General features: G+C 38.8%; 1 protein-coding gene across 4 annotated transcripts in view; it reads left to right on the forward strand.

The window, feature by feature from the left end:
* Window positions 1-24,808, forward strand: part of RECK (reversion inducing cysteine rich protein with kazal motifs) — a 75,086-nt gene that overhangs the window by 13,655 nt on the left and 36,623 nt on the right. For 2 of the 4 annotated variants that reach the window (XM_081803164.1, XM_081803166.1), the window contains exons 3-8: window positions 2,002-2,076; window positions 2,995-3,031; window positions 5,801-5,886; window positions 7,299-7,346; window positions 22,388-22,421; window positions 24,502-24,699. In XM_081803164.1, the coding sequence (XP_081659290.1) occupies window positions 2,002-2,076; window positions 2,995-3,031; window positions 5,801-5,886; window positions 7,299-7,346; window positions 22,388-22,421; window positions 24,502-24,699 (478 nt within the window). Of the gene's footprint in view, window positions 1-1,353; window positions 1,388-2,001; window positions 2,077-2,994; window positions 3,032-5,800; window positions 5,887-7,298; window positions 7,347-21,408; window positions 21,734-22,387; window positions 22,422-24,501; window positions 24,700-24,808 lie in introns of those variants that run through there. The other 2 variants (XM_081803165.1, XM_081803167.1) reach the window with 2 other exon arrangements.

The following is a 24,808-nucleotide window of genomic DNA, read 5'->3' on the forward strand; positions in this document are numbered from 1 at the left end:
AGACGATGGACTCTGAAAAACAAACAGGGTTCTAGAGGGGAGGGGGTGGGAGGATGGGTTAGCCTGGTGGTGGGTATTGAGGAGGGCACATTCTGCATGGAGCACTGGGTGTTATGCACAAACAATGAATCATGGAACACTTCATCTAAAACTAATGATGTAATGTATGGGGATTAACATAAGAATAAAAAAAAAAACTTCTCTCAAACAATATTATGAATTTATTTATTTATTTTTAAAGATTGTATTTATTTATTTGAGAGAGAGAGAGCCCATATGTGCACGAGCGGAGGTGGGGGGGTGGAATGGGGGGGCGGGGGGGGAGGTGGGGTAGAGGGAGGAGGGGCAGAAGGGGAGGGATGAGCAGACTCCTTGCTGAGTGTGGAGTGTGATGCTGGGTTAGGGGCTGGATCCCACAACCCTGAGATCACAACCTGAGCCAAAACCAAGAGTTAGCTGCTCGACCAACTGAACCACCCAGGTGCCTCTCAAACAATATTATGAATTTAGAAAGATTTTGCAAGATACTCTTTAATTATAAAACAAGACAGTGACTCAGCTCATCTGAGTACATGAATTCATGTCAAAACACTATGGCAAATTAAGTTTTCTGCAAATTTATTGTAAGAACAACAGCTTTTAAAAGCAAAAATGGCTCCTGGATGGTGTCATCATAGGGAGCTGAAGCACTGCTTTCCTGACTTTGCTTATTTGATGAATAAATCTGGTCATTTACCCTGTAGAGTTTCTCACAATCTGAATTATGCTATTTGCAACTCCATGGTACCATTTAATATATTCCCCTTCCCTTTATATTTCTTAGTAATTGGTAGGTAGATTTAGAGCAGAGCTATCCAGTAGAGCTTTCTGCAGTGATGAAAATATTCTGTATCTGTGTGATCCAGTATGGTAGCCACTAGCTACATGTGCCAAGTGAACATTTGAAATGTGTTTAGAGAGGTTGAGGAGAAAGAGAAAGAGTTTGAGGAACTGAATTTTAAATTTTATTTAATCTTAATTGATTTAAGTTTAAATTTAGGTAGCCACACATGGCTAACAGTAACCTAATGAGACAGGTCAAGAGGCTTGATCAGATTCAGGTTAGGTTTTGTTTTATTTTGGTTTTGTTTGTTTGTTCAGCAGGTCTTACTCGTAACGTTATTGTGTCTGATTGTCTCTTTTCGTAATTAACATTATAGTCATTATTGATAATTGCCTAAATGCATTAATTCACTAGTGGTTGCAAAATGGTGATATTCTAGCCCTCGTCACTTATTAACAATAGTTGGTAGTTTGGGAGAAAAAATGGCTACTAAAACTAACTGGAGATAAATCCTTTTTCATTGTCCTTAGCATTCATGGATTTCACAGTCTTGACTATTTGCAGGTAACCATGAAGTTCTATCTCATATATAATCGCTTATAATTTACTGAGACATCAAATTGTAATTGCATTAATTAAAATTCTATTTGGAAGAGAGCCAGTTAGCCTGGTGAATGAACTTGTCAGCTCCTCAGCATCTTTATTAAAAATGGCTTTGTCTCTCTTGGTATTTTATGGAAGCTTATGCCATAATGCTATTGTGAATATTTGTTCTTCACTAATATCAAGGGTATGACATAATCTGTTTTACATTGTTGTCAGTTGACTAAAAGTAGTTTGTAGAACAGTTTAGAATAAACTTATCTTTTTTTCTTTCCTGTTTTCTTTCTTTTTCTCCTTTGTCCTCTAACAGATTTGGTAGCGTGTTTTTTTTCCATTTTTGGTCATTAGAAAAGGGTCTAGACTTGCATATATGGACTTTCTTGATTATTTGCCAAACTAAAAAACCATTTAAGAGATGTTACCTCAACTTAATTTAGACCTTTCCAAAGGTTTTCCATTTATAAAAGGAAGTTGGAAAATATTCTAGGCAACTGATAAGTATAGAAGACAACAAATTTTACCTCTTCTTATTTCTTACAGAAAAATGCCACAAAAACTTTTTTTTTTTTTGTCAGATATTCTCCTCAAAAAGTGAATCCCGACTAAAGCATCTGTTACAGCGAGCCCCAGATTATTGCCCTGAAACAATGGTAGGTCTTGTTTAACTTGACTATGGAAGCTTTTGTCTAAATGAAGCCATCTAATGAGTTAACTTCTAGATTCAGGAAAATTTTCAAAATGATTTGAGTTTGTGATCAAATTAAAATGTTAAATTTAACTAGGTATTTTAAAAAGATCATCACAGAAATTGCTGGTAGAATATTATCTTTGATCTTTTATTGTTTATCCTATGATGTAGATATAAAAATCATATTAAATATAAATGTATTACAGTCTTTAAATTTCATTATAACCATTTAGCTGGAATTTGGAATTTTACTCATTATTTTGATAATTTTATGAAAACCATAATAACTATATCTTATATTTATTTTGAATTTGAAAAGTTAAATTTGGGGTAAGGGGAAATGTGTGATTTCTCATTATTCCTATCTTCCCGTTTTTTGGTGTACTGTAGATATATTGCTTGCCTCTCTGAATCATGTAACTTAAAATGTCTCCAGTGCTTGGGCCATCCTCAGTGTTTGGGACACTGGTGGGCCAGGCTACGGAATATGAGCTTACATGAGACCGACTTTTTAGATGTGGTGGCTTGCATTACGTGAGGGAGGAAAAGTTGATCAAACAATTCTGACTGACACATTTGCCTTTACTTACTCTACAGACACTTCTGTCTTTGTGCTTAGAAACAGTGATTCCAGTAAACATCCTCAGTACCCAGACTCATCGTTAGTGCTCTCAGGTGGGAAGATGGGCAGAGAGCAAGCAATATTTTTGCATCTCAGTTTTATTTTTTCTTCCCTGAATAGCTGCTTGATACTCATGTGATCTTAGAACACTGACTATATAGAGGCAAGCAGAATCAAATTACCTGTATATAATTTCTGTGTAAGTTGTCATATTTAGGAACTGGTTATATAAAAGCCTTTTGGTGATTACAATTTTAGGTTGAAATTTGGAGTTGTATGAATTCATCTTTGCCAGGTAAGCAAAGAAGTGTAACATTTAGCACTTTATCTTTAAAAACTTGCTTTGTGATTATAAAATCTGTGTCATAGTCCCGTAACTTAATGTATCCCCTTGAGTTCCTATCTTCTCTTTCTTGTAGGCACCCAAATTTTCAAATGTATAGTTTATTCTCATTCACTCAATCATGAACTGTACTCTTGTCTCTACTTCTTCCATTCTAGTGAAACTGGTCTTTGAAAGAGCACCAAGATCTCATGGTACCTAAATCTTACGGCCTTTTCTCAGTACTTATTCCCTTTGACTGCCCTGCAGCACCTGATATTGTGACCGCTACCTCCTTATGACTCCACCTTAGCCTCATGCATGACCTTATCCTCTCGTACCTTCCCTCTCTGCCACCCCCTCCCCCCCAGGAAGGACCTTGGTTATTCCTGTACGTGGTCCTCTTTTCTCTCTCCACACTTACCCTGGTAATTGCTTTCCTTCCCAGAACTGTTAACTAGTCAGCACTGGGAAGATAGCCTTCAAATCTAAGTTGTCACTCACGACTTCTAGACACGTCACCAGGATGGATCTCTGCATCCTGGTGACAACTGAAGTACAAATTTAACCGAACTCATTGGGTGCCTGGGTGGCTCAGTCGTTAAGCGTCTGCCTTCGGTTCAGGTCATGGTCCCAGGGTCCTGGGATGGAGCCCCGCATCGGGCTTCCTGCTCAGCGGGAAGCCTGCTTCTCCCTCTCCCACTCCCCCTATTTGTATTCCGTCTCTCGCTGTCTCTCTCTCTCTGTCAAATAAATAAATAAAATCTTTTTTTAAAAAATAAATAAAACCAAACTCATAAGTGCCTGTCTTATGAATGACACTAGACCAGAATCCCTCAAGTTATCTTTGACTGCTTTTTCTTTTTAGCTCCATCAACTCTCTCCTTGTAAAATCTTGGAGCTGTTCTCTCTACTCCTAGTTCAAGCCATTATTATTATTCTCTGAGAATAGAATATTGTAACAACCTTGTAGCTGGTCTTTCAACATATCATAGCTGTCCTCCCCAGCTCCTTAAAAACAAAAACAAAAACAAAAAAACAGACCCTTCAGGGGGGATATCCACTTCCATCAGAATAAAGCCCAAACTCCCTAGCCTGACATTCACAGTCTTCCAGGATTAAAACTTCCAGTCCTGGTTAAAAAAAGGAAGTATAAATATAAAGGAAGTATATTTTATGTATCTCTGAACTCTAAAGGCTTTCACACTGTTTGAAGTTTGTATTTCAAACAAATTGGTCTATTTGCCTTCTTGGAATTGCCCATATCCTTGCTTATTCTCCCAATTATCCCTCTACCTAATGTCCTGGAATTATTTATTTATAATTTATATCTCTGATAGAGATATCTTCATATGTGATCTCCATAATGGGATAATTCATATATTTTATCTATTTCATAACCCACATGATACCTAATGGAGTGCTTTCTACATAATACTGTAAACCCTTGTTGGACAGTAATAGTTTCTAGGAGGCCACTAGGTGTATGGAAACAGCAGTATACTGTATTATAGTATAGAAGTTCACAAAATTTATGACCAACATTGATTCCATTCGAAATAATTTAGAAAACAAGAGTGACTCTGAATAGTAAGCAGCGGAGATTTAGAGGAAACTATACTAGGCAAAGGGTTAGATGGAAGTCTATTACCCTTTGTACCATTAAAACATGTAGGAATACAGAAGCTTATGATATGCAGTATTTCTAGCTAGTTTTAACAGTTGGGGTGGTTTATAATTTTGAGGCCGTTTGTTTGCAGGCCATTTGTTTACTTTTTTTTTTTAGCAGAATGCTTTTATTTATTATATTAAGTCCTAGTTTCATTTGGAGAACTATGTTACCTATTGCATTAAATTCTTGACACTTTTTTCAAATGTAAATAATAATAATTTAGATGTGAATTTGCAGATGTATGTATTACATGGAAGCAGCTTAAAGTATTTCTGAAAAGAGATCAGGAGGAATGTGCTATATGCCTATGAGCGTATGTCTTTCCTCTTTTTATAATTGTTACTTGTGTCTCCTAATATTATCCTAGGAGTCATTCATTGACATTTATACTTGCAAAAGTGGATGTAAAAAAATGCATTAGGACACTTTTTATAATTGCATCACCTTTTGATATTACCATAATTTGGCTGGAGAAATAGCTGCTGTGTATAAATTGAAACAGAATAGTCATTTTGCCCCATAATTAAGTGTACTCATCAAAGTCAGTTCTTGCCTACAGGAAATGTTCCTTTCTGTCCTGTCTGATCACTAAGTATCAGTTTCTAAACAGTATCATGGGTTTAATGCTATTCTAGGTATTTAATATTTTAAATGTAATAATCCTTGTGCCCTTTTTTGTTTGTTTGCATGTTAAGTTAAATTGGAATCTTTGCCTCTGATTCACAGTCTAAAAGTGAGGAAGGCCTCTCCTTGCTTTCCTTAACCTGTGTGTCTTCTAGAGATGCTATCTACCCAAGAGTGAGAATGATCTAAAGAGAGTTTGGGGGGGCAGAGAAAAGAAAGAAAAAACAAAGCACCTGATAATTATGTTGTGCAGGCTCTGAGAAGACTGACAGCACTGGGAGTAAGGGTGAGAGGAAGGCCTTAATAATTTTGAGGCCCTGCTATCTGAGCGAGTTTTCCTGTGGACACCTGCTTTGACTTTTAGTGAGATCCATGAACCAATTTGGCATGCCATTTGTGGTTGTTACTGCTTATGACCAAAACATTTGAACATTTTGTTTTTTAAGGTGTGTTTAAGAAGTCTGATGGCTGGGTTGGCTTAGGCTGCTGTGAACTGGCTATTACCTTGGAGTGTCGACAAGCATGCAAGCAGGTAATACTGGGCAATCAGGCTCATAAGCAGCATGGAGTACAGTTTGAGTATTAGCTTTGTGTATGTTTTAGACTTTGCCCACCTCATACATTTGGAGAGGTGACCCATAAAAGCTGCAAATTTAGCATTTCTTGCGTAGACCAATTTCTTTTAGACTTGCTGCTTTCTCATTTACGGCTGCTGCATGTAAGACCTTCAGCCTTTTCTTATTCTCCTCTCTGACATGCAAGAGAGAGGAAAGAATATTATAGGAACTGAAGCCTTTTGTACTCTGCCTGTGGTCATACTTAGTCAATGCTGAGTGGCTCCAAATGGTTGTGTAAATTTAGAGTATGCTTGGATGAGAGCAGATGACACAGTTGGCTTATTTAACTTTCATCTTTCCCTCTCTCTTTCATCATGGGTTTACCCTGAGCATGTTCTTGTATCCCTTCCCTGCTCCTAAGGTGAGCATGACTCCAACAGTGAACTATGACTTCTCTTTGATTGGATAGATCTCCAGTCCAATTCAAGTTAGGCCCCTGAGTTCTTCCTCACTCTGTGTATTTTCATAGTGGTCCTCAGAGTGCTGTGGGAAAACTGGCCTCCTAGCTGCTCATACTCCCAACTGGTGAGAGTAGACTTAACTGGGAAATTTAGTTAGACTGGAAACCACAGCTGGAAAGCCTTTTCTTATTTTCTTCTTTTAATGACTGGTCTCTGGACCAGAGTACATGAGACATGGTGGCGTCTTTACTTTCATACAGACCACTGTACTATTTAGTCTGAGCAATACTCTTTGAGTAGCACACAGCCTAGCAATCTGCTGCTCTTCTCCAGTCATTGAGATGAAGCTGAGTTGCAGAGGATTTGAACTGTAAGGGGTCTAGGGGGACATAAAGAGAATTACATAAAAATAACTTTTGTTAATTGCCTGGCATAGCCTTTTCCCTCTTTAGTTGCCCACTCCATTACATGTGGATCTTTTCTGAGGAGATTGACTCATAAATCAGTATGAGAATTTAGAATATAAAGGGTTAAAGAAAAAGCAAAATATAAATGCCTTGGCAGAGCTTCACAAGAAAATTTGCTACAGAGTGGAATTCAACTAAGAAAAACGTTCTCTGATTTACATTTCTTTCAAAGTCATCTAGTTTCTGAAATAACAACAGGACCTGTTATTATGTGAGATTAAAGCCATAAAAGAGTGAAGTTTTAGCATATTGAGTAGGTTCTGGGGCTGTTTGTTTTAAAGAACTTGCGTGAAATTTGTTTGTTGTATTTTAGGAACTTTTAAGTATTGGAGCTTAAGATTTTCCTTGATGAAATAAAGAATACCATACCAGCAATTAACATATATTAATTTATGTTCTTTTTGTCCTTTGTTGAATAGCATGTATAATAAATTAATGGAGAAATTTGTTATCTTTTAGGCATCTTCAAAAAATGATATTTCCAAAGTTTGCAGAAAAGAATATGAGGTATGCATTTTATTTAACAAATTTGGATAGACTATTCAGATATTATCAAAATTGATAAAACCACTTAAAATTTAAAAATGAATTCATTCTTACATTAAATTGCCTTTTACTTTGCAGAAAATATAGCCTTGACAAAATATAGCCTTGTCATTTACCTTGTTTAGAAGTGTCACAACTTTAATTGACTTGTTGAAATTGAGCATTAATTTTAAAGAAATGCCCTGTTAGCTATACATGAATTAAGAAAATAAAATCTTAAAGTTAAAAAAATTTTTTTAAGAAATGCCTAAATCACATATACAGAGGCTTTAACCTATAATGTATTCATAATAGCAACTGGTTGTACCCAAGGTTGTACAGTAGTTTTTCTTAGGTTCCATATCCTTTTTTGCCTCTTTTCCTATACCTTGACCCATCCAGGTATCCCTCTTTATAAACTGTCTCTAATTGAAAGAAACAAAATCGCACTGCCAGTGTGAGTAGCTTCAGACTTTCCTAGCTCTTGCATTTGGCAGAAAAATTACTAAATTACAAAGGCTGTATTAAATCTAAAGGACTCTTATTTCCCAATGGTGGTATTTCAAGCGCTGTATCTAGATGAGGTAATTCCTAGGGCAGGGGTAGAGGAGGTATTTCATGTCATGCAAATATGTACAGAAGATTGTCCCTGATGTGAAAAAGCTCCTCATTGGACTACTTTCTTCAGTTTCTAGAACTCCACTGTTAAATGTGACATTATTGTTCTTCATAGTGTGAGACCGTGCAGTTAAAGGTACTTACATGCATATTCCTCATTCATCATTTTTATCTATAACATTGGGATTCCTTTGCTTTTAATAGTCTGTATTCTCTTGGAAAAGATAGAACAGTTCTCTTAACAGCTTCTAGATGATAGTTCTGCCTTTTTTTCTTTTCTCAATGCCTATATTATAGCTCTTGATTAATATTTTTAAATGGGAAAAATCTTATTTATCTTTTGTCCCTTTGTACTATTTGCTAAGTTATATCTGTTTCTCTGAAGACACATTTCCAAATTAACTGCAACTCTTCTCTGTTCTTAATAAAAGGAGCCTTGCTGCAAAGAAATAAAAGATCTTTTTTTTTCTTATCTCTCTACCTTTGAAATAACTAGTTTTAGTTTCTCTTGAACAAAGTGGCTAACTGTGATAATTCCTTCTTTTCTCCCACATGATGTCTGACACTGTCCATCTCCTGTAGCCTGTCCTCCATTATTTTAGTGTGCTTCCTTCTCTTGTCTGGATTTCTGCATTGCCCTAGGAAGTCTGCCAGTATGTGTTGATGAAGGACGGGACAGGAAAGGTAAGAGAGATAAACACTGTCCTATGAGAGAAATACTAAGGATAGTTTACTTTTCCCAGTCTGTCCTCCCTTATTGGCCTAGAATTAAGCAACTATTTTCCAAAAATCTACATGCCAAGAGGGTTCTTTTACATATATATATAAAAATATATATGTAAAATACATATACGTAGTATGATATATATGAAAAATATACATATGTAATATAAATCTGTTAAAAACTGACTCTCTAAATTATTCAAGATAATTCAAGGCTCAGTTTGATTTCTCATGTATTATTTAGAAATAAAAGAGAGACGAGCACTTTAATGCTGAAGGAGGGTTCTACATTATAAACCCCAAATAACATTCACTCTCATTATTGTTGAAGTCTAGTCCAGAGATGATGACTATTGGTTATAAAGTGAATGGGGTAAATACAGTGTAATACAACCTAGTTTAACTGGACTGGTTGTTTATCAACATAAGAATAATTTATAAAACTAGGCTTTTAGTATCTTTTCCTTAACACTGGAGTGATCCCTGGAGTGAACTTCCAGACGTGTAAGCTGTTACTTTAGGCTTACAATTATAGGGGTTAGCATTTACGCTGCAGCATGATTTTATGCAGTTTGATTAGATATTCAGAAAGTAAGTACTTTTATTTGGAGGAGCTAATGTTTATCTTTACTGGTAACCTGCTGCAGAATCCCTTTTGAGGGGATTTCCTGAGAAATTTACTTGTATGAATAAAGTTTAAAAATTTTGTTGCAATCAAGCTAAGATAAAGCTGTTAATTGTAAAGCATTGTTATGTCTGACTTTATAGCATCTGTTTCCTTTTATCATGCAAATCAACAATTATTTATTGAATGTAAGAGGCAGTTTTATATAATAGAAAAGCATAAACTTTGGAGTTATACCTAACTTAGAATTCTAGCTAAGACTACTTATAACTTAACTTCAAATACTGAAGAATTGTATTTGAGTGAAGAAATAAAATATATACTGCACACACAAGGGCTCAGGGAAATCAGAAAGCAGAGTGAGCATGTTGGGATTTATCAGGGGAAACTTTACAAAGGAGAAAGGCCTGAAAGGTTTGGCATACTTTGGTAAGAAAGATTGTGGATCAAAAGCATGTCAGCAAAAATACACATGGCTTGTGCAGGGGACGGAAAGAAAATAGGCCTGTTTGGGGCTGAGAATCTGTGCTTAGTTGGATAGACAACGTGGGACCAGATCTTGGAAAAATGATATTTTAGGGCTCAGCCCATCATTAAGTAGAAGGAGATGATGAAAATTCTGTAAAAGGAGACCAACATAACAACTTCATATTTTAGAAAGCTAAAGCCTTAATTGTATGCATGCTAAGTTTTAGATCCCACAGACCCCTCTAACTTAGCTAAAAGCAGGTAAGGCCCCAAACTAGGATGATAATAATAGAACCAAGCATTAAGGAATAAATCAGAGATTTGAAGGCAGAATCCGTCAACAGGATTTGTTAATGGTGGATTGAATATAGTAGATAATGTTCAGGAAAATATAAAAAAAATTATTAGTGAATTGGGAGGTAGAACTGAAGAAATTGTATGGACAAGCAGCACAGAAGGACAGACTAAAAGAGAGTTTAAGAGATGTGGGAGATAAAGTGTTCAAAATGGAATGCTAGAAGAAGAAAAGAGAATATGGGACAGAGGCAATATTTAATAAGACCCATCAGGGGCGCCTGGGTGGCTCAGACTGTTAAGCGTCTGCCTTCGGCTCAGGTCATGATCCCAGGGTCCTGGGATCGAGTTCCACATCGGGCTCCCTGCTGAGCAGGGAGCCTGCTTCTCCCTCTCCTTCTGCTGTCACTCCCCCTGCTTGTGCGCTCTCTCTCTCTCTCTGTGTCAAAGAAAAAATAAAAAATCTTAAAAAAAAAAAAAAAAGAGACCCATCAAATCTCCAGCAGGATTAAAAAAAAAAAAAAAAATCCATGCATTACTGACACACCTCATAGCCAGAGATCTTAAAAGCAGCCAGGAAGAAAAGACCTTACCTTCAAAGGAGACTAACAGCTGATTTCTCAATAGCAACAGAGGAAGTCAGACAGTGGAATGATACCTAAACTGTTCTGAAAGAAAATAATTATCAACCTAGAATTCCATATCCAGTAAAAATATTTTCTAAGAAAGGGGAAAATTAAAGGTATTTTCAGACAACAAAAATGAAGAATTGCCATACTGGACCCTTAAAGGAAGTTGTAAAATATCTTTTTTGAGATGCAAAAGAAAATGAGAATGATGAAAATACAAAGTGACTAAGTTAAAACACACACACAGATTGTAGAAAATAATATATTTTTCAATTTTTTTTTTTAAAGATTTTATTTATTTTTTGACAGAGAGAGAGACAGTGAGAGAGGGAACACAAGCAGGGGGAATGGGAGAGGGAGAAGCAGGCCTCCCACGGAGCAGGGAGCCCGATGCGGGGCTCAATCCCAGGACCCTGGGATCACGACCTGAGCCGAAGGCAGATGCTTAATTACTGAGCCACCCAGGCACCCCTTTTATTCAGTTTTTAAACAAGAGAAAATACACAGCAACAATAGCATATTTGCTACAACAGTAGCAGAAGGGAGTTTAAAGAAATTGAGGGATATTAGTGTTAGGTGTTTTTAAATGTAATGACCTGTATCTCAGAGGTAGTTAGGAATACAGGATTAAAGAGGAGGAGAGAGATCATGCCCAAGTCAACCATGAAGTAACCCTTGAACCTTGAGAGTTAAAGAAAACTCGATGAAAGAGAAAGTGTTGAAAAAAGTGGAGAGCTGGATTTTGAAATTGCTTTTTTAGGGACCTAGAAGAGAAGGATACAGATACCGATTAGGAGGACCCTACCTATGTTGAATGAGACTGTTGGAATGAGATGTTCCAAGAAAAAGAGATCTAACTTTCTATCAGTGGAGATGTTCAAGCAAGGGCTTACTGGATTCACATACTGTGGAAGGGATTTCTGCAATGGATGGGAGATTTAGCTAATGATCTCCCAACTCTGCAGTTCTCTTTTTCTGACCCGTACCTAAGAAAGAGTACTTCCTTCAGTACTGATGAGTATTTTTTCAGAATCACACTTTTTTTCGTTTTAAGATTTATTTATTTTGACAGAAGGAGAGAGACAGCAAGAGAGGGAAAACAAGCAGGGGGAGTGGGAGAAGGAGAAGCAGGCTTCCCGTTGAGCAGGGAGCCCGATGCGGGGCTCGATCCCAGGACCCTGGGATCATGACCTGAGCCGAAGGCAGATGCTTAACAGTCTGAGCCACCCAGGCGCCCCTTGTTTTGTTTTGTTTTAAAGTAGTCTGCACACCCAGCGTGGAGCCCAGTGCGGGGCTTGAACTCACTAACCTGAGCTGATACCAAAAGTGCTGCTTAACCCACTGAGCCACCCAAGCTGCCCATAGAATCACACTTTTGATTAGAGCCACCATTATCAACCAGTGGCTTGATAACTCTGACCAGGACATGTTCAGGTGTCATGGGCATGCTCAGTTCTAGGTTCTCCATGCATTTTCACAGGTGTGGTCCTTGGCCCCTGGAAGTATTGGTCAGGCCACATGGATTCATAGATGTGTGATACTAGAACCAGGGATGATAGTCAAAATATTCAACAGCTGGAATGACGTAGGCACCAGCTGAACAGATGCTGGCTGTAAACCATCAGCAAGCCATACTAGCACACACTGCCTCATTAAAGCCAAAGTACGAACTAAGTTGTATTGTCTCTAAGTTGTGAGACATCTAGTATAATTTTTTTTTTTTAAAGATTTTATTTATTTGACGGAGAGAGACACAGCGAGAGAGGGAACACAAGCAGGGGAAGTGGGAGAGGGAGAAGCAGGCTTCCCGCCGAGCAGGGAGCCCGATGCGGGGCGCGATCCCAGGACTCTGGGATCATGACCCGAGCCGAAGGCAGATGCTTAATGACTGAGCCACCCAGGCACCTCGTCTAGTATAATTTTTTTACATAGTCTTTGTCTGCAAGTTGGCTGAAAATAATATTTTCTCCTAGCCACCAAAATGGTGATTAAAAAAAGAATTTTGTTGTTTATAGTTTCTTTCTTAATATCAGGATAAATACGTTATCATGTTACCATGATGTGAGGCTGATGAATTTCCAGAGACTTGGCAATGGCTGTAGAGTGATGACACAAATTTTAGGTTTGGGTTCATAAATTTATTTCATAACCTTTATGTCAGGCTTTATTACCATTCTTATAACATAGTGGTCATAAATATAAATACCTTTTCCATTTGCTGAGTGAGCCACTGCAATACAGTGCTACAGATTTTCATCAGACTTTTACATTTTTGTTTCTTCTTCCTTTCACAGATCCTCCTCTATGTTTTTCTTTATATTCTTTTTAGAAATATCATTTTAATTTCTTTCCTGGCTTTTTTTTCAGTCCAGTTATTTGATGTTACTTCATTAAGGAAGGTGAGAAACTATAAAGGAAAGGCAGTAGGAGGTATTTTTGTGAGGACTCACTTTTTTTTTTTTTATCTTAAAGGCATTTAAGTTTTAAACTAAACAGTTGCTAAACAAAACCAAAATAATGTTCTGTTCTGGGGTTCTGGTTCTGTGAGAATGCTAAGACAAAATTAAGACTCTGAGGATATTAAAAAGAGGCTCTAAGAACCACAAAAACAAAGGTGGTCGGCCTTGTGAGTTTCAGACTCAGTTCTGTCAGCACCATCCTGTCAACACACAGCTCAGTGCATAAGACAAAGGTTCAGGTATGTGTTACTTTTTATTTCTCGTCATGTGTTCAAAATTCAAAACGGTGTACAATTAAAAGTCTCTTTTCAACCTCCTGTACTACAGCCACCCAGTTCCTAAAGTCATTTATGTGTATAAAAGCAAATATATATACATATTTGCTTTTATATTTTTATATTTTATATTTAACATACTTACGTTAAATATATATATAATATGTATTATATATATATATATTTATGTGGTTCTCCTCCACCCCCTGTAACACAAATGATCACATCCCTGGATGCCAGTGTTTGGTACATATTTACATATGTCTACATGGGCTGTACAGTGTATTCTCAGGAAGTGTCACAATAAAATGTTCTGCTTTAAAGATTTCTATGTATTAATTTTATTTTGTTCCTTTTTCTCTCAAATTAACCTTGATTCTAGATTTACTACCAGAAGCATAAAGGAAAGGGATGAAGAAGTAGCCCTAAAAATTTAGAGATAAGAAGGCAGGGATGTCAGGGCCAGTAGGATTATCTGGACAGCTAGAGGCCTCTGATGCCTCATGTGATTGGATCTGTTCTGCAGTGTTCTAAGAATAGAGTAGACCATCTTGTATGTCAAGTGATAGTCTAGGTTGTAGTTAGTCAGCTCTGGGGAATTTAGCAAGAAGAATAATATGGTACTTTGCCCGAGCAAAGCCTTCAGGACCTAGATGCAAAGCTTCTTTTAGTTAGTACTAAGGAAACTCCCAAGAATCGGCAGAATATAGTAAATAGAAGACTGTGAATGGGAGGCTTATCCGTGATAAAATGCTATACTGAGACCCGCTATCAGAGTAGATGTGGGCCGTTACCTGCAGCTGATGAGCTCCAAAAAGAGCGAAACCTATTAGGTCCTGCAGTACTGGCTTCAGAAATAAAACCTTGATTATATTTCATTTGTATGTGGTTTTGTTTTGTTATATTTTGTATTGGAAGGGAATAACTCCTATTCAGTCTCCTTGTGCTAGTGTATTTCCTCTTCTAGTCCTTTCTTCTCAGGAGTCACCTGAATGAGATCATTCCAAAGGGAAGTTGGATCAAGCTTGATTAGATTGTGACCTGGTCTAATCTAAATGGCCAGGTTCTTCCCCCTAGGCAATCTCATCTACTCCCATAGTTTTAACTGTCCCAATATGATGACAACTACAAAATCTTTGGCTAAACATTTTCTCTGAGGTCCTGAGTCATTACTGAATATTTGTACTTTTGATGTTCAATGGGCATTTCAAATCAGCCAAACTGATTGTTACCTTCCCTACTTCCCCTTCCCTCTACCCCATTGCTGCACAGCGTGTGCGTGCATGTTCGAGTGCATGTTCACACGCGCACGCACACACACACACACACACATGCACACACAAATCCAAAACAAAAACTTACCATTTTTTATACATTTCTTGTTTGATTGTTCCAGTGCAGTCCTCCCAGACACATAAACTAAACGCCTAAGAGGTATTGTCTACTCTTCCTCTTTCTCACCACCTCCCACAAATAAGTGACTATCAAGCCCTAAAGATTTGCCTCCAAAATCTATCTTCAGTCAGTCTCCTTTCCAGATCCTCAGTTACTGCCTTACCTCAGGCACCACTTTTCTGGACTACAGTAGCTGCCCAACGAGCCTTCCTATCTAATTTCTCCCCTTATTTACTCTCTACTTCTCATAGGGTGATCTCTTTAAAGACTAGATGTGGTCATGTCACTCCTTCCTTAAAACTCTTCAGTGGCTCACCTGTAGGATACAGTCCATGTTCCTCAGCCTGGTAAACTAAGCTTTTCTCCATCTAGCCACTGACGGTCTTCTCCTTTACGCTTGAGCAGTATGCTACTTGTAATTTCCCAGATTGACCATGTGTTTTGTTAGTTGTAGTTGTACAGCCTGTTTGTTCTGCCTAGAATTCCCTCTCCCGGAATCCATCCTCTTACCCCACCCAGTGGTGTGCTGGAGCCAACTCCTACTAGCTAGGGAGAACTGTTGGGTAAATACTCAGGAATTTTGCCAGCCAGTTTTTAACTCAAAAACAGCCATGATGGGGGCATTTTCACCACAGACATCAGCAAATATTACAAATCAGGACTTTCCCTCCACCCCCACCCCTACAAAAGTTGGTCCTAGCACACCAGCACTCCTGTCCAACTGACAACCACCTTTGCCTCAAATTCTGGCTTAGGTAGTTCTTTGAAACCTTTCCTGCCCAGCCCTCTACACACATAAAATTGCTACTTCTAAACACTTTACAGGCTTGATTATAGCATTTTTCAACTTATAGTGTAACTCTCTGTTTACATGTCCCTTTTTAATACTAAACTCTTGAGTTCCTAGGGCAGAGTGTACCTCTCAGTTGTCTTTGCATCTGTCATTCATTCACTTAACATTCACTGAACTGATAACACACCAAACTTGATATACTTAATGTGTCTCAGGCACTGTTCTCAGGGTACAAAGGTGAAAGGATTTAGCCATTGTCTGTAAGAAGCTCATAGCTAGTCCATGGGAAGAGAGAAATTCAAATAGTTCATTACAATACAGTGAGACAAGTCCATTGCTAGAAGTCTGTATAAGACACATTGGAGCCTGAAGGGAAACAAAACAAAACACACAACCCTGCCCAGTGTAATGGGAAAGTCTTCACAGAGCCGGTAAGGCTTAAAGGATGAACAAAAATTTGTTGCCTGTAAATAGGTGCTAAAAACAGTTAGTATTTTTATAGATAGAATTTCTCAGTAGAAATTTTTTCCATTCTGGACAGCTGAATTACACAACGTTTTTTGTTTCAGAGTAAATAGCAGTTTTATGTGGAAACCTTGTGTAAATGTCTATGAATTCGGCATTCTCAGAATGAGTACAGAAAGCATTGAATACTGCATCTATCACAATAATGTTGTATAGCGACTATCCCCAAACTCCATAGCCTGAAACAATAACAGTTGATCATTTCTTACGAATCTAAGGACCAGGTAGGCAGTTCTGATCTGGCCAACCTTAGCTGATTTTGGCTGGGCTTACTCATGCTTCTGCAGTCAGCTTGCAGGTCAGCCTGAGCCTAGCTTCTGTAGGATGCTGTTGGCTAAGTCAGCTCGGCTCTCCTCCATGTGTCTCTTCTAGCCCTGTAGCTCAGGCATGTTCCTGTGGTGGTGATAGGGGCTGAAGAGAGAGAGTGGAAAGATGCAAGTCTCTGTGCAGGCCTTTGCTTGCCTCAAGCTTGCTACTGTCCACTGGACCAAAGCAGATCACGTGGCTAAGTCCAGAGTTAGTGAGAGGGAAATGTGAAGAACTGGGACGATTACTGCACTCATTCTACCAAAACACTGTGCTGAGCTCTGTCCTAGACCTTGTGTTACTCTACAGATGTTACTTGCCCTTCAATTTGCTTCCAGTTGGTTGGATGCACTGCTGATAATGAGCAAATTTCTTTGAGCAGTCTAGACCTATTATTCTTATTTCCAGCTTTAGGTGTTTTTATCCAACTCTTGAAATGATATTTATTATTTGGGAGGCAGAAACTGAAGAATCACTTGTTTAGCAATATCCATATCATGATATTAAATCCTTTACATATTCTGGTCACTTAAACTTTTTGACTAAAAAGCCATGGTGTCCACAACAAAGAAAAAACATCTTGTAGAGATTTAAAAACATGTTTTTTTTTTTTAAATAAAAACATGTTTGTTTGTTTTTTTTAAAGATTTTATTTATCCATTTGACAGAGACACAGCGAGAGAGGGAACACAAGCAGGGGGAGTGGGAGAGGGAGAAGCAGGCTTCCCGCTGAGAAGGGAGCCTGATGCGGGGCTCCATCCCAGGACCCTGGGATCATGACCCGAGCCGAAGGCAGACGCTTAACGACTAAGCCACCCAGGTGCCCCAAAACATGTTTGTTTTTAATGGTCAATTGTTTAGGTGCACCTGGCTGGCTCAGTTGGTAGAGCATGCGACTCTTGATCTGGGGTTGTGAGTTCAAGCCCTGCATTGGGCCTAGAGCTTACTTAAAATAAAATAAAGTAAAATAGAGATCAATTATTTAATATCTCCAACTTAGCATCTGATGAGCTAGATTCCTCATATGAGATGCAAAACTTCAAAGTGGGAGAAATTTCAGTCCATTTATGAAAAAGAAACATTTTATTTATCAAGGCCTTAACAACAGAGCAGCTCCTTTACTTTTTTTTTTTTTTTTTAGATTTTATTTATTTATTTGACAGAGAGAGACACAGCGAGAGAGGGAATACAAGCAGGGTGAATGGGAGAGGGAGAGGCAGGCTTCCCGCGGAACAGGGAGCCCGATGCGGGACTCGATCCCAGGATCCCGGGATCATGACCTGAGCTGAAGGCAGACGCTTAACGACTGAGCCACCCAGGCGCCCCAGCAGCTCCTTTACTTTTAACTAGTAGCCTTGGGAATAGGGAACATTAAATAACAGTTCATAGAATGTGCTCTTTTGGGTCTTTGTCCAGAAGTGATTGAAATATCCAAAATGAACCCCCTTTTTTTAAATGAGGTTCATATGATCAGTGTTTGTTTAGTTTTCATCATCCTCATCATTGAGACAAGTGGGCAAATGGAGAATTGTTAGAAAGGAAGAAGGGAGTCCCAGAAATGGAAAAGTATGTGTGGCAGAGACAGAAAATAAATCCACAGAGCCAACTTCTAAACAAGTGGTTGGACCAGGAGAGTCTACCTTCCAGTTGCACCCCAATGGCTCTTCCCCCAAAGGAGGGTCACTGTGGCTTGCAGGATCACTATGGTTCCCTAGACTTTGATTTTACTTTGTATTTTAGTTTTTCTGCCAGGCTTGCCCCCGATAACCTGCTCCCAACACTAGGTGGAAGGGCTTGCTGCTGTTCTCTAAAGCCAGTGGGAGTAGGGCAGGGAACTGGAAGTAGCTACCTGAGGAAAGATTTCATGATCAAATATTTTTAAGAGAAATATTATGAACCTTAAGAAATGATTGTTGTCGGGCGCCTGGGTGGCTCAGTCGGTTAAGCGACTGCCTTCGGCTCAGGTCATGATCCTGGAGTCCCGGGATCGAGTCCCGCATCGGGCTCCCTGCTCAGCGGGGGGTCTGCTTCTCCCTCTGACCCTCCTCCCTCTCGTGCTCTCTGTCTCTCGTTCTCTCTCGCAAATAAATAAATAAAATCTTAAAAAAAAAAAAAAAAAAGAAATGATTGTTGTCCCCACAGTTTAGTGTGCTGACTCTAAAAATAGGGGAATGTTAAAAAGAGATTACAATGTGGACATAAATTCAACCTGCATTGGCTGCATTTGGAAAAATAATCCAGTCTTCTTACAGTGTAGTGGCATGAGAGAAAGTCTGGGTTCCAGCCCTGGCTCTGCCCTTTGTTTACTGTGTTATCTCTGTCTCGCCAGCTGGATAGTGAAGGCTTTTGGATTTGAAGATCTCTCGGGATCCTGTCAATCCAGCACACTGCTGTGTTCTTTGGGTCTCTGAGGTTGTGGTAGACCCTCATCTTGGTAACACTGTCATTTTTATCTATTCTAGAGTAAGATGAGCAGAGTGAGGGAGTTGTTGTATGGAGGCACAGAGCTTATAGTAATGGCAAAAGGTCAGAAGAGGCTCCATGTTAGTATAAAGCCTCAGTTACCTCTTTCGCCACCAGATGGTGGCCAGACATTTGCAAGACTTAAGAATTAGCTTTAGCTAAGACTTAACAAATGTCTTAGGAAATGAAGAAATTATAAGTTAATGGTGTAACTGATTATGTCTTAAACCCTGTCACACTAGTCAGCAATAATTTCAGCAGTGAAAAGGTAGAGTTACCTATAGTTTATACATTAGATATAGTTACCTAAGGTATAGTTTATGCCTACTTACAGTTACCTAAGGTTAAGAAATCTTTATCAAAGAGGATCAGAGTTTGAAATCATGATGAGTATAAAGTAAGCAAGAGAGAATTGATGAATTCATCAAATGCTGGTATACTTGAATGAAGAACCATTCTTTAAAACCTTAAAATTAATAAAGATAAAAATAGAGATAAAATGGTGTTTATTAATACTATAGGTACTGCTATATGGAAATATAAATGTTTTTAGTTCAATAAGTTAAGGCAAACCTATCCACAAAAGGTCTATCAGTGAACATTAAGAGGAAATCAGAAGTGCTTAAGGATCATTTCTGAACTGTGGATGTGACATCGAGTTGTGCCCTTCTTCTACCTTAGGAGTTGACAGACTTTTTCTGTGAAGGGTCAGATAGCAAATATTTTAGGCTTGCAGTTTATATGGCCTCCGTCTACTCAACTCTACCATTGTAGTATGAAGTTGCCATATGCAGTATGTAAACAAATGGGTGTGACTGTTCCAATAAAACTTTATTTACAAAAATGGGCAGCAGGCAAGGTTTGGCCATGTGCCATAGTTTGCCAACCCACCTGTAGGCAAAGGCTAGAGTTCTAAGCATTTCTCCTTTTTAGGCCTCCATCTCTGGCTTTGGTCAAATAAGGGGTTGAATTAGAGGATCTCTGACATTTTTCAGGTTTTGTGTCCTTTGGTATCTCTCCCTGAAGCTAAGTGATCCACCAGGCCAACTCCAGAATGATTTTTCTTTTATTTGTAAGGTCAAGTTTCTAAAAACCCAACTTGAACAAATCTGTAAGTCTCTAGAACAGGGTTTCTGAACCTTGGCACTATTGATATTTTGGTCTGTTGTTTGTTGCTGTTGTAAAGAGGCTGCCATGTGCTTCTAGGATGTTTAGCGGCATCTCTGGCCTCCTCTACCCATTAGATGCCAGTAGCACATACACTGTTTCCCTACACCAAATGTCCCCTGGAAAGCAAATCACCCCCAGCTGAGAACCACTGCTCTGGAGACTCGTATGAGTAACTGGAAGAGTATCAAAACTGGAAATCAGGCCATTTGACCCAGGATGGCCACAGAGATAATAAACGCCTTCCTTCAGGTACAAGGTCAAAAAAGCCAAGCCCAAAAGAACAACCGGTTTATTAGAAAAAGAAAGTGAGAATCAAAGGGGGCTGGAAATTTGGTAGTAGATTGCTTTTTATTTTTATTTATTTATTGATTTTTTTTTTTTTTTTTGAGAGAGAGAGAGTGAGAAAGGGAGTGGGGTGGGGGGGTGGGCGGGCAAGAGGACAGAGAGAGAGGGAGAGAGAGAATCCTAAGCAGGCTCCACACCTGGTCCCACACACTCCAACTCGGGGCTCGATCTTCTGGTCCTGAGATCATGACCTGAGCCAAAATCCAGAGTTGGACGCTTAACTGACTGAGCCACCCAGGTGCCCCAGTAGATTGCATTTTAATATTGATTTAGATCATTTTGTGGAAAATGTTCCTAAAACCACTGAACCAAAATAGATGGCTATCTATAACAGGTAAGTAAAAAGTCAAACAAAGAAACGTGGATGAAGAGAGATCTAGAAGAGATCATTAACACCAAAAATGTTTAGTTTTCACTCCTCATATCGCTTGATGAGATCTCTAACAGAAAGAATTCATACTGTATGAATTCATTAGCCCTTATCTATCAAGTCAGGGTTTTTTGTTTTGTTTTGCTTTAAATGGATAAATCAAGTATGGTTTATTTCTACAGTAGAATATTATTTACTGGAGAAAATGAATGCAGTATAGCTTCACACAACTACATAGATGGATCCTTTAAAGTAGATTTTAAATGTCGATAAAGCTGGTCTTTTAAAAGTCCAGCTGGCGGGCGCCTGGGTGGCTCAGTTGGTTACGCGACTGCCTTCGGCTCAGGTCGTGATCCTGGAGTCCCTGGATCGAGTCCCGCATAGGGCTCCCTGCTCGGCGGGGAGTCTGCTTCTCCCTCTGACCCTCCCCCCTCTCATGTGCTCTCTCTCATTCTCTCTCAAATAAATAAATAAAATCTTAAAAAAAAAAAAAATGTTAAAAAAAAAAGTCCAGCTGGCTTGTGATTTAGCTACAATTAAAAGCCAGTCATCTCTATTCAACTAAAAGAGCACTTGATTTCCATCTTCCTTTTACTTATGCCCATATTATTTCTTTTAGGAATTCATTCTCTTCCAATTGTAAGGGATATTAATCATAGCTGACAAGCCCTGAATATCCAGATGGCTTTGAACAAGAAATTTTTTGGTTTTGTCTTATTTTGCCTCTTGTTTTCCTTACAGTGACTTTAACACAGTGTGATATTTTCTGAACAGTGATCTAAGAACTCGAAATACTAATTCTAGTCTCAGGCTCTGCTTTTGACTTGCTCTATGATCTGGGGCAGACTCCCCTCTGCTGAGGAAACGGTTTCTTCATCTTTAAAATGATAGAGATCCCCCAACTTCCCAGGGTAATTATATAAGAATCATCTTTTTATTTTTATTTTTATTTTTATTCCAGTATAGTTAACATACAGTGTTATATTAGTTTCAGGAATACAATATTGTGATTCAACAATTACGTAAGAATTATCTTTGAAGGCTTGTTTAATATGTAGATTTCTGTGGTTCATTCCCCCATTCTGATTCTGTAGTGTAGGGTAAGGACTAGGAAGCCCGGGTGATTCTGGTACATGGCCATGTTTGAGAACAAGTAGAGATGAACTCTAAGGACCTTTCAACTCTAAAATGCAGTGGTTACATGAAATCTCTATTTCCCTAAATGCCTTTTATTATATTATCTTCTGGGAGCTCTTTTTATATACTGCAAGAAATAATTGAGATTAAAACATTGTAGGTCACTCCACATACACACACAGGTACAGCTTTGGTTTGCTATAATGTGATCATCTTATGGCTCAGGATGAGAATCTTGACCCCCAATAATTGTGTTAGAAGATGGTTTCCCTTTTTACCAGGGTGCCATCTCAGCTTCTTTGTCTTCATCCTTGGATTTAGAGAAGAATTAAATAGTCTGATATTCTGATTTCCATGTAACCATAAAGTGGAATAAAATTAGGAATTCTGCATGGTGGTTAACTTGTTTGTTTTTCTTTAATTTACAGAATGCTCTTTTCAGTTGCATTAGCAGAAATGAAAGTAAGTATATTGTCAATGGTTATATGAACAGTCCAAAGAGCAAAACTCAGTTTAAGAATATGATTTAGCTGTTATAAGCATTGCCAAGACCTGACATTATGACATGGGCTGTTAGTAAGCTGCGTGAAGGCCCAGCAGGATTCTGATAGGCTCTTTCCTCAGTGGTATTCAGGCTATTCATGAATTATGACAGTTTCTATGTCTTAACTGCAGATTTACAAAGCAGATACTACTGTTAGATGGGAAGATCATGCCCTACTTGAATAAATAGGATTACTTGCAGAAATTAAGCATTCCCAGGTGATACAGTGTAGCACTTGCCAAGGACTGCCTCTCAATTTGTTCCTCAGACATTTACTGCCTACTTGCTCTGTAGAGACAGACAAAGGATATAGGATAGTGTCACTGATAAAAGTGCTGTGGGAATTCAGAGGAAGGAGGGATCACATCCTGTAGGGGTGCTTAGAATGGCTTCGTGGAGTTGGTAGCTGAGCTGGGCCTTGAAGGATGGACAAGAGATGAACAGTGGAGATTGGAGGAAGGGCATCCCAGGTGAAGGGAGTAGTGAGCAGTTACAGCTAGGAAAAACACAGCTGAGGAACAGAAGAGTTGTTTGGATTAGCTTGGCAGTTCAGTGTATCAAAGTATGATAAGAAACGTTAACTGGCTGTATTTTATCTTCTAACCCTCTCTAATTAGGGCTTAATTCACAATTTCTAAGCTGTTCTTATAGTAATCTCTGTCTTCCCACACTGGTGAGGAAGCCAGCCTAATGGAGGAATCAGAAGATGGGCATCCTTGGCTGTTTCTCACTTGTCTCTTCTGTCCCCACCCCCACCCCTCAGTTTATCCTAAGGTTAATGGTGATAAATGTAGCCATAAATTGCTCTTTGTGTTGAAATTGAACAGTTTAGCAATGAACACAGTAAGTAGTAACTGTAAGTTAAAAACAGGTGGCACAGTAAGTGTGAAACAGTTTCCTGGTGCAGGAAACAGGCCTATCCTGTATCAGTTCAGTCCTAGCTTAATTTGTGTATCATTTTATCCTTGTCATTATTTCTGGAAGTTGCCTCAATTCTCTGCTCATTCCCTAGTCAGTGGAATTCACCAGAAACCTGATTCCGGTTCCTCCATAACCTCTAATAATTATCAGAGATTTCCTGCCTGCCTTTCTCTTACCCGTTTCCTGCCATACCTCCACCTGGGTTCCCTTCAGACTCCCACAGACCCTCTAACCTCTCCTGTGTGGATCTCTTGCTCTTCCCCAGTATAAATCCCACATCTGCACCCCCCCAGCCACTCGTCTAGCTCCCCCCAGATACCTGAGATGGTCCCCCTTGATTTCTAAAAATACACAAATCGAATTTCAAATGTGGGTTTTACTTTTCAGTGTTAAAGCAGGTCATATCAGTTGTGAGGTAAAGACCATTTCAAATTAGACATGTTCTTAGGAATAGAACTTAAGAAATTTTTTTCAAGATAAACAGTTGTATAACTGTCAAATTTATGAAATGAGCCTGGTAGCTCTTAGTTTTTACTGGTCCTGTTTTATAAATGTGAAGCATTTGGGGTTTGGTTTTATTTTTATTTTGTTTGCCTTGCTTTGTTTGTAAATCTCCACAAATCTAACATAGAAAGATGTTCCAGTGGTTCTCAACATGGGCAATATTGGCATTTTGGGAGACCGTTCTGGTTGTGTGTCTGCCCTGTATGTTGCAGAGCAGTTAACAACCCCGACCCCATGCACTAAATGGCGGCAGTAGTCCCCAAGTCATTGTGAAAACCAGAAACATTTCCACATGCCTCCAGAATCTCCCAGAGGGGTGGTCCTGCTCCTGCTGAGAACCACTACGCTAGATAGACTATACTTTGACAAATAAGGACTCTCTTACACCACTGAGCACCTGGATGTCCTCATGGCTATTTCTATAGTAGTGCTGATTTAAAGTACTTGTCTTCTGTGCCATGGTTTTATATCTCAAATTCAAAAAGGTACATATTGTTTTATCAATATTGTGACAATTTATTGTTAGCAAATGGCTATTTCCGTTTCAGCATCATTTCCTTTTTTCCCCCACAGTGGGCTCAGTTTGTTGCAGTTATGCAGGCCATCACACAAACTGCCGAGAATACTGTCAAGCCATCTTTCGAACAGACTCTTCTCCTGGTCCATCTCAGATCAAAGCAGTGGAAAATTATTGTGCCTCTATTAGTCCACAATTAATACACTGTGTGAACAATTATACCCAATCTTATCCAATGAGGAACCCAACAGATAGTAAGTAAAATGGACATATTCCTCTCGTTTCAATCTTTAGTAAAATCATTTGTAAAAAGGAAGTAAATCCTTGGGGCGCCTGGGTGGGTCAGTCGGTTAAGTGTCCAAC

The sequence above is a fragment of the Leptonychotes weddellii genome, chromosome 14, assembly GCF_054177405.1.
Source record: "Leptonychotes weddellii isolate Sample4059 chromosome 14, ASM5417740v2, whole genome shotgun sequence".
NCBI lineage: Eukaryota > Metazoa > Chordata > Mammalia > Carnivora > Phocidae > Leptonychotes > Leptonychotes weddellii.